General features: G+C 47.3%; 1 protein-coding gene across 1 annotated transcript; it reads right to left on the bottom strand.

Moving 5' to 3' along the window:
* Nucleotides 1-547: 547 nt before the first annotated feature.
* LOC142017449 (flavin-containing monooxygenase 5-like) lies at nucleotides 548-9,974 on the bottom strand. Its single transcript, XM_075002305.1, has 5 exons — nucleotides 9,843-9,974; nucleotides 3,908-4,096; nucleotides 2,801-2,963; nucleotides 1,232-1,374; nucleotides 548-751 (listed from the first exon to the last, which is right to left on the bottom strand). The coding sequence occupies exons 1-5, from the start codon at nucleotides 9,972-9,974 to the stop codon at nucleotides 548-550; spliced, it is 831 nt and encodes a 276-aa protein (XP_074858406.1).
* Nucleotides 9,975-10,384: the final 410 nt, after the last annotated feature.

Here is a 10,384-nt window from a genome sequence, read left to right as displayed (position 1 = left end):
CAGATGACCAGCCCCTCCCACCGTTGCTGAAGCAAAACACCATTTTTAATTTGATCAGAGCTGGACCCTGTACGTCTACGTCAATGGGAAACTACCTCCCCAGCTTGAAATGCACATACTACCTCATGATTTTATTGTGAGTCTCCAATATTAGACTAACTGCATTTCCACTCCTGCATCTGAAGAAGTGGGTCTTTGCCCACGAAAGCTTATGTTCATACATTTCTGTTAGTCTATAAGGTGCCACAGGACCCATCGTTGCTTTTCCAATATTAGAGGTTTTTCTACAAGCTCAAGTGGCAAGAGTTGAGCGACCAGGTGAGAACCTCATCTTCCCTTAAGGAAACTAACATTGTAACCCCTGTGGTTGTGAGGAAAAGCTGGGAAATGTGACCCAACGGCATCCTGGAATCCACTGATTCTCAGTCAGACCAAAGTACCTAAGTCAGCTTTGAAAATGGGACTTAATTTCCTAAGTGGCTGAGGTGGTTTTTGAAAATTTTACACCTAAACCACCCAGGGCTGTGGGAGTCTGGAAACAGAGACTTTACCTGAATTTCGGTTTCAGCCCAAAGTTTTCATGGTTAAACCTCGCATTCAGTTTGTTTTCCCCCCACCGGTTCTGCATGAATAAAGGAAGGACATGGCGCAGCACATTTCTGAAGCGCGTGAAGTGTGTCACATCGAGGGGGAAGCCGTTGTCAGAGACGCGGTTCACCACCCAGGCACCTGTCCTGGTGCTGAGAAACACCTGCCGGAAGAAATGCAGAAATGGAACTGGTGAGGCCGGCTGTTCCTTGTTGTGTGCCCAGACCTGCCCACTTGCAAGACGCAGGCTACTTGGGGTTCATTTCATTGCTAAGCAAGTGGTATCATGTCGGAATATCGTGCTGGGATGGGTTGGTCTCTCCTTGTATTTGAATCAAAATAAATACATTTTACATAAAAAAGAGACAGTGGATCTGATCCTACAGTCCTTCCTCAGGCAAAAATCCCACTGAATTATCATCATGATTTGTGTTCCAGAGCTGCCTCCGGACTCATTTCAAGGACCTTGTCTATCTTGTGCAGGGTGAAGATCATTTTTGCTCCAGAGAGCTTGCAGTTTCAAATGAGGACAACACACCATGTGTGACTATAAGAGACACATGGAAGTGTTTATTTTGGGCAGGGGGAAGTGCGATAAGGTAACATGAATGCTAAATTGCTGGAAGGTGATAGCCAGCGATACCTGTTTGGCTGTGTGACTGAGATCCAAGCTAATATCCACTCCAGAATTTCCCAACCCGACCACCAGAATTCTCATGTCCCGAAACTCTTCTGGGTACTTGTATTCTCGGCTGTGCATTATTTTTCCTTTGAATTTCTCTATACCTGCAGAGGAGAAGAAACCAGAAGGTGACACATCAGCCAGGAAGTCTGATATAAGAAGAGTGCTTTTGCGCCAGACTGAAACATCTACAGGGCCTGGAGAGGGTGTGATGAAGTCCACAGAGAGGCTTTGGCTCGGGGAACTTCCGGCCTGTGGGATGACCATGTCTGTAGGGGGGCTTAAGATCCACATGAAGCAGGTCTACCTCCTCTAAGGGGGAAGAGCAGCCAGATATCACTGGAACTCTCCTCGGGACCTAACAGTAGCTGACTGTTGCTCAGACACGGGCATCCCAAGTTTTGCTTCTGGTTCAAGCCCTGGGAACCCACCCTCCCAGCGCCCTCACTTCCCAGAAGCAGGCCCTTCCACGTGGACGTTGCTTTTGGGCTGAGGACTCCAAATGACACTGCATGGGACAAGACTGAGGGAACAACAACATAGGTGAGCAGGGTGTGCGTCTGCCCACGCTACCTCCCTCTACAGCTCGACCAGGCTCAGAATGAGGTGGAGGTGTCTAACCCTTCAGGAGAAGCATTCTGGAACAGCCTCCCAAGCAGAGCAGTGGAGGCAAAATAATCCAACAGGCTTCACGTTTGAGCTTGTAAGTTTCTGGAGGAGCTGGGATGAGAAGATTGCCTAGAATGGCAGGTGGCCCATCAACAAATGCCTGTAGCAAAAACCCCCCATGGCTGGAGATGGGACCCTGGATGGGGAAAGCACCGAGCTACCACAGAGACTTGTTTCCCGGGTATCAGCCTGCGGGGGTGAGGGGGTGTTGCCCACATACTCAAGGTCTCACAAATCACCATATTTGGGGTTGGAATTGGCAGAGAGCCTGGGGGTTTTCCACCTTCCTCCACAGCCTGGGGCACAGGTCACTTGCAGGTATGAACTGGTGGCTTCTCTGTGACCTGACGGCTTTAAACCGTGATTGGCGGATGCCCATAGCTCAGCCAGAGATTACAGGGCTAATTTCCGGAGGGATCGGGGAGGAAAGTTCTACTAGGTCGGGGGGAGCAAACTTTTTACGTCGGGCAGTTAGCAGGGCCCCCCACCTGTCTGGAAGTGAGTAGTGGTCTCCCAGCAGTGATGCATTGCATTCCCTGGGCAATGGTGGTGGAAGCCGAGGGGGTTTGGGGGATGGCAGCGGAGGCTATGTGGGGGGGGGGGGACTAATTGTGCTGCACCCTCCCCTTACAAAATTTCATACCACCACTGGGGGAGCGCTCCCCGCTTCATGCACCCCTGGACGAGATGATCATGGTCTAACCTGACAGTCTACGAACTGAATTCCTTAGGAAAGATTGACCAGCCCTAGGTCTGGGCAGCCTCCCTAAATAGTGCCCCCTGCCCCCAATCTGTTCATTCCCAGTTACAACCGGTCCCATCCCAATTGCCAAGAGACACCACACTTCATGTCCCACCGACCTGGGAAGCAGTCCAGAGGTAAGTAAGGATCTATGTGGTGGCCCGTGCAAACCAAAATGGCATCGAAGACGGCCGAATTCTGTCTCCCCTCTGTCTCCGTGACCACATCCCACTGGCCAGTGGCGGAAAAATCGGAGCGTTTCCTTACACTGAGCACGCTGGTCTGGAAGAACAGCAGACACTGTGCCTTACTTTGGCTTGGCTTGATTTTGTTCCTCAGTTCAGGCTGATGCATGCGGTACGAGAAAGCCAAGAAGCTGCGTGCCCAGAGCCACTCCCGGGCAGGCCGGAAAGCACACATTTGACCCCTTGGCACAGTGATGGCACCATGAGGCTCCTGGCATGTCACTAATATTACTATATTAGCAAGCAGTCCTGTGGCACCAGAGAGACTAACACATTCATTAGCTCATGAGCTTTCACGCGGAAAGCCTACTTCTTCAGATGAAGAACAGACACTTGGTACGTGGTGGGTGACATCTATGTCTAGAACCACTGCAGGGCAGGAGAATCTCCGTGGGTGGCTCTAGTACTTATCCATCCTTCCAGGACAGCTGATATCATTAAGCTGTGCTGAAATGTCACCACCAGGGTGCCGCTTGGTGACTGCCGTGCGCAGTAAACCCCTGATGTGCGCTATTTCAACTTGTGCTTAACTTGTGTTAATGTGAGTTGGAATCCTGGGGTGCCCGGGGCTGCTGGGTGTGCAGCTCCTCTGCCAACTCCCCGCTCCAGCCCCCAGCTCCTGGGGAAGCCAGAGCACAGACAACCACACCACTGCAGCTTCTCCCTGGCTCCCTGCCACGGTTGGAGCCAGAAAACTGACCAGCGTGCTGGTCAGTTTCCCAGCTCCCACAAGCCCAGGGGAGCCAGGCACTGCCTGATTCCTGGCTCCCCCTGACTTGTGTGAAATTTGAGTTATGCAAGGTTGCACAGGAGCACAACCCTCATGTAACTTGGGGGTCTGCTGTAACATCATAGGCAATAATATCACAGTCTTCCATGCAATGTGATCAAATGGGTGGTATTTTATTGGATTGGGGATGTGGTTAGCCACCCAGTGCAGCACGTGACTGCCGCACCTCCCCCAGAGGCATCATTTCTTACCTGGAAGCGTATGTGTCGGAGAAGATCGAAGTGCTTGGTATACATCCTGAAGTATTCCATGACTTTGCTGTTGTGCATGTAGTTAGGGAAGTCCTCTGGGATGGGGAAGTCACTGTAACCCATCATCTCCTTGGAAGTGTTAATGGTGACAGATTTATAAATACTGGCCTTCCAATCCGAATCACACTCCTGAAAGAAACAACCAAACCAGTACAAGGTTTTCCCAGGGCAATACAAAAAGGGTTCAGTTCAGCATCAGTATTATCTGTAAGATGAGTCCTTGGGTGGCCATCCAGGAGAGATTCAAATGCTGTCCAACTGATAAACAGCGTGGAAGAGGCAACACAGAAAAGAATTACTGAACATTTCTAAACCTGCCTGGAGTGGCTTCAGCATCATCTGTCTTTGGGTGACGTTTTAGAGGCAACGGGACTGTTCCCTTAATGGACACTGTTCACCTTTCACTGTGAATGCTACCCTCGGGAATGGAGTGAAACCTGAAGATTTCAGTCAAGGTGGTGGAGGCCACATTTTTACAATAGACGGAAAAATTAGAGTAATTTGCAGAATAGCTGAACAGCCATTTATTCATGCACCCACCCTGCCATTCAAACTGAATTCTGAAAATTCCTTTGTATCATCCCTGACAAAAATAGCAAGCAGTCCTGCAAAACCTTAAAGACCAACAAATTTATTTGGTCATGAGCTTTCGTGGGCAAGACCCACGTCTTCAGATGATTGGAGTAGGTAAGTGGTGGGTTTTACCCACGAACGCTCATGACCTAATAAATGTGTTATTCTTTATGGTGCTGCAGGACTGCTTGTTATTTGTAAAAGTCATTTGCAGCTCTCCAAAAGCAGAGGAAAATGGAGAAAGGATCACTGCTTAGTGGCAATCAATATCTCTGGATATAAATGACATACTTCGTTATGGCTGTCCTTGTTCATGCTTTAAGAGGTGAATGAGCTCCATGGCCTGAAATGAGGTCTGTCCCCTGGGGTATATTGACAGGATGTGGACATTCCCAGCTTTTCACTTCTGTGGCATGATCCATTCAAGGATTTCAGTGATTTATGACCAACAATATGAAACCTAATATCACTCCTAGAGGGTCTAGCAATATTGCCTTCACTGTGAAGGAGCAGTATAAAAGAATAGCGCAAAAGTGAAGTGACAAAATGAAAAAAAGGCACAATGTGAGTTCCATACAGCCAGGGACAGAAGGCAATAAGGAGAGATTCTTTAACTATACTGGGAGCAAGAGAAAGATGCAGGAAAATGGAGGTCCTCTACTTAGTGGGGAAAGATTGTTAATAGCTGATGTCATCAAGATGGTTGCAATGTGCAATGCCTGTCTTGCTTCAGTCTTTGCTAAAAAGGTTAATGGTGACCAGAGACTCAAAATAATTATAATCCTCAAGGGGCAAGGATCAACTCATGAAGGCTAGGTCAGGTCCCAGAGGACTGGAGAAGGGCAAATGAAGTACCTTTCTTTGAAAAGGAAAACAAAGAGGACCTTGGGAATTATAGACTGTCAGCCTACTTTTTTACCAGAAGAAATATTTAAACAATCAATTTGTAAGCAGAGGCCAACAGGATTACAGGAAACAGCCAGCATGGATTTGTTGAGAGCAAATCACATCAAACCAAATGTATTTTTGCATTTAGCATGGTGACTGGCCAAGTAGATAAGGGGAAAACCACAGAGGTGACATATTTTGATTTCAGCAAGGCTTTTGATACAGTCCCACATGACATTCTCATAAGCAAAGTAGGGAAATTTGCAAAAGCAACAAGCAGTCCTGTGTCACCTTATAGACTAACAGATATTTTGGATCATGAGCTTTCATGGGCAAAGACCCGCTTTGTTAGATGCATAGGGAAACCTGATCTAACTTAAATTGCTATGAATTGGGTGTCAGTTATTTGAAAGAGAATTTATCAATAGTTTGGTGTCAAACTGGGCAATATAGCCCCCAGTGGGGCTTGCAGGGGGTCTGTCCTAGTTTTGATACTGCTCAATATTTTCTTTCATGGACTTCAGTAATTAAGTGGGGAAATTTGCAGATGTCACCAAGCTGGGAGTGGTGTAAGTACTTTGAAGGAAATGAACAGAATTCAAGACCACCTTGACAAATTGGAACATTGACCTGAAATTAATAAGATGCAAGTAAATAAAGATAAGTACAAAGTACTTCATTTAGGAAATAAATACCATATTCACAAGGATGAAACCTGATCAGCCTCCTGTACAACAAACAGGAGAACATCAAAAAAGAGCTCTCCAATCTGGAGTCTCTCATCAATAACCAACCTTCAACACACACTTCCACGCCGCTGAACTTTACTAAAATAAGACAAGAGATTTACACTAGACACTTCACTACTATACAGAAGAAAAAGGACTGCAAACTTTCTAAACTCCTGCCTGCCACACAGAGCCACAGCAGTGGTACCACTAACTCAGCCAGCAATATCATCAATCTGTCCAGCTACACACTCAGCTCAGCAGAAGAGTCTGCCCTTTCTCAGGGACTCTCTTTTTGCCCCACCACACGCACAAACATGATACAGTTCTGTGGTGATCTGGAAACCTACTTTCGCCGTCTCAGACTCAAAGAATACTTTCAACACAACACTGACCAACACACCATTACACAGACAACCTCCCAGCAGCACAAGAAGAATAACTCCACGTGGACTCCTCACGAGGGCAGAAATAACAGTCTGGACCTATACATAGAATGCTTCCGCCGACGCGCACAGACAGAAATTGTGGAGAAACAACATCGTTTGCCTCACAACCTCAGTCGTGCGGAACGCAATGCCATCCACAGCCTCAGAAGCAACCCTGACATTATAATCAAAGAGGCAGATAAAGGAGGAGCTACTGTCATCATGGACAGGTCTGACTACCAGAAGGAGGCTTCCAGACAACTCTGCAATACCAAATTTTACAGGCTACTTTCCTCAGACCCCACCGAGGAATACACTAAAAAACTACACCGTCTGCTCAGGACACTCCCTACACAAGCACAAGAACATATCTACACCAACACACCTCTAGAGCCCCGTCCAGGGCTATTCTACTTACTACCCAAGATCCACAAGCCTGGAAATCCTGGACGCCCCATCATCTCCGGTATTGGCACCCTCACTGAAGGACTGTCTGGTTATGTGGACTCTCTCCTCAGACCCTATGTCACCAACACCCCCAGCTACCTCCGCGACACCACTGACTTCCTGAGAAGACTGCAATACGTTGGTGACCTACCAGAAAACACTATCCTAGCAACCATGGGTGTAGAGGCTCTGTATACCAACATCCCACACAAAGATGGAATAAATGCTGTCCGGAACAGTATCCCTGATGATGCTACAGCACATCTGGCGGCTGAGCTCTGCAACTTTATACTCACACACAACTATTTCAGAGTCGATGACAATATATACCTTCAAATCAGCGGCACAGCTATGGGTACCCGCATGGCCCCTCAATATGCCAATATTGTCATGGCTGACCTAGAACAACGCTTCCTCAACTCTCTTCCACTAACACCCCGGCTCTATTTATGCTACATTGATGACATCTTCATCATCTGGACCCATGGGAAGGAGACTCTGGAGGAATTCCACCGGGACTTCAACAACTTCCACCCCAACATCAAGCTCAGCCTGGACCAATCTACACAGGAGATCCACTTCCTTGACACTACTGTGCTTATACACAATGGACACATCAGTACCACCCTGTACCGTAAACCCACTGACCGCTACGCCTACCTTCATGCCTCCAGATTCCATCCCAGACACACCACACGATCCATCGTTTACAGCCAAGCACTTAGATACAACCGCATTTGTTCCAACCCCTCTGACAGAGACAAACACCTACAGGATCTGCACCAAGCATTCTTGAGACTGCAATACCCACCTGAGGAAGTGAGAAAACAAATCAACAGAGCCAGATGTGTGCCACGAAGCCTCCTGCTACAGGACAAGCCCAAGAGAGAAACCAGCAGAACACCACTAGCCATCACCTACAGTCCTCAGCTAAAACCTCTACAGCGCATCATCTTGGGAGGCAGACCTATCATTGCTCACAGACAACCTGCCAACCTAAAACAAATCCTAACAAGCAACTATGCACCGCACCACAGTCACTCTATCTCAGGGACTCATCCATGCAACAAACCTCGTTGCCAGCTCTGCCCACATATACACACCAGCAACATCATTACAGGACCTAACCGGATCAGCCACACCATCGTGGGTTCATTCAGCTGCACATCTACCAATGTAATTTATGCCATCATGTGCCAGCAATGCCCCTCTGCCATATACATCAGACAAACTGGACAGTCTCTACGTAAAAGAATAAATACACACAAATCAAACATCAGAAATGGCAATATACAAAAACCCATAGGAGAGCACTTCAATCTCCCAGGACACACAGTAGCAGATTTAAAAGTAGCTATCCTGCAGCAAAGAAATTTCAAGACCAGACTCCAAAGAGAAATTGCTGAGCTACAATTCATCTGCAAATTCAATACCCTCAGCTCAGGATTAAACAAAGACTGTGAATGGCTGGCTAAATACAAAAGCAGCTTCCCCTCTCTTGGAGTTCACACCTCCAGATCTACTGATGACAATACAACTCAGCCTTCCTGACTGAGCTAACCTTGTTATCCCCAGCCTTGCTCTGGCCTATTTATACCTGGCCTTGCAGATTTCCAGGACCAGCATCTGAAGAAGTGAGTTAACTCACGAAAGCTCATGCTCTAAACTTTTCTGTTAGTCTATAAGGTGCCACAGGACCCTTCGTTGCTGCTACAGATCCAGACTAACATGGCTACCCCTCTGATACTTGACAAGGATGAAATGGAGATTAAATGGCTAGGTGGTCATACAGTTGAAAAGGATTCAAGGTTGACAAACTAAATGTGTGTCAACAGTGTGCCCTTGTAGCCAAGAAGGCTAATAGCAGATTGGGGTGCATTAAGAGGAGCATTTCCAGAAGATCTAGAGAAATTATTGTTCCCCTTTACTTGGAACTGGTGAGGCCACATCTGGAGTATTGTGTCCAGTTCTGGGCCCCCCAGTACGGAAAGAATGTGGATGCGTTGGAGAGGGTCCAGCAGAGGACAACCAAAATGATTAGGAGGCTGGAGCACATGACCTATAAGGAGAGGCTGAGGGACTTGGGCTTATTTAGTTTGCAGAGAAGAGTGACAGGAGATTTGATATCAGCCTTCAATTTCCTGAAGGGGGGCTGTAAAGGGGATGGAGAGAGGCAGTTCTCAGTAGTGATGGAAGGCAGAACAAGGAACAATGGTCTCAAGTTGCAGTGAGGGAGGTCTAGGTTGGATATCAGGAAAGATTATTTCCCCAGGAGGGTAGTGAAGCACTGGAATGCGCTATCGAGAGAGGTGGTGGAATCTCCATCCCTGGAGATTTTTAAGTCCCGTCTTGACAAGGTCCTGGCTGGGATGATTTAGTTGGGGTTGATGCTGCCTTGGGCAGGGGGCTGAACTCAATGAGCTCCTGAGGTCCCTTCCAGCCCAAGGATGCTATGATTCCAATATTCTGGAATGTATTAACAGGAGTGTCATAGGTAAGGCATGGGAGGTAACTGTCTCATTCTACTTGGCACTCAGGTGAGGCCTCAGTTGTAGCAATGTGTCCACTGCTGGGCACCACATTTTAGGAAAAAACATGTCCAAATGGGAGGGAATCCAGAGGAGAGGTGACTCTTGCAGAAAGATTTAAAAACCAGGGGAAACAGGCCTTTCCCAGAATGGTCAGCAAGCTCTCTGCTTGTTTCTGTTTGAGAAGTGCCATGCTTAGTTGTGCAGGAAGAGCTGGAGTCTTTGAGTCCACACTGCTTCATATGCCCTCTCTACTGTAAGACCCCAGAGACAAATAACTTACCTGGAACCGCCACAATCCTCCCATGTCTTCACTTTTCTCAAAGCAGGTTGCCTGGAGGCCTTCATCTAAACAGCATTTAAGGGCTGTGAGGCCGCTGGCTCCTGCGCCAATAACAGCCACTCTTTTAGCCATGGCTTTCTGTGCTGGAGAAGATAAGGCAGAGTCAAACTACCCCTAGTAGGTCAGCCTCCATTCCTGTCTTCCAAGCCCATTCTTTACCCTGCCTCACCTGAGTTCACCAACAGGGTGCTGTAGCAACTGGCTTTTCGGGCCTTCAGTCAAATATTTTAATTAGTATTTAATTAAAGTCCCTTTAATTAAAGTTGTTTTTACCACCTCACCATCTGAGCAGACAAAACCAATTTGGGGTGTTGTTGTAACTTTTATTCAACAGCACAAGCAGCTAGAAAGTTAATTTATTGCTTATGCATCTCTGACATATTAAACAACGTGACCGTGAGATTGAAATCACAATGTTCAATTTGGTATTTTGGTGTGACACATTGAGCACCATTCCAAGAGTTTGGGGTATCTTGAAAGCT

The sequence above is a fragment of the Carettochelys insculpta genome, chromosome 9 (genome assembly GCF_033958435.1).
Source record: "Carettochelys insculpta isolate YL-2023 chromosome 9, ASM3395843v1, whole genome shotgun sequence".
Classification (NCBI taxonomy): domain Eukaryota; kingdom Metazoa; phylum Chordata; order Testudines; family Carettochelyidae; genus Carettochelys; species Carettochelys insculpta.
The sequence above is the reverse complement of the archived record's forward strand: the minus strand, read 5'-3'. Positions and strand labels throughout refer to the sequence as shown.

What these genes read in the sequence shown, in the direction of transcription:
- LOC142017449 (XM_075002305.1), bottom strand. Translation starts at nt 9,974, where the DNA reads ATGGCTAAAAGAGTGGCTGTTATTGGCGCAGGAGCCAGCGGCCTCACA. An exon ending in GAGGATTGTGGCGGTTCCAG is followed by an intron (nt 4,097 to 9,842) that starts GTAAGTTATTTG and finishes TGTTTCTTTCAG; the next exon opens with GAGTGTGATTCGGATTGGAA. An exon ending in TCAGTCACACAGCCAAACAG is followed by an intron (nt 752 to 1,231) that starts GTATCGCTGGCT and finishes TTCTTCCGGCAG; the next exon opens with GTGTTTCTCAGCACCAGGAC.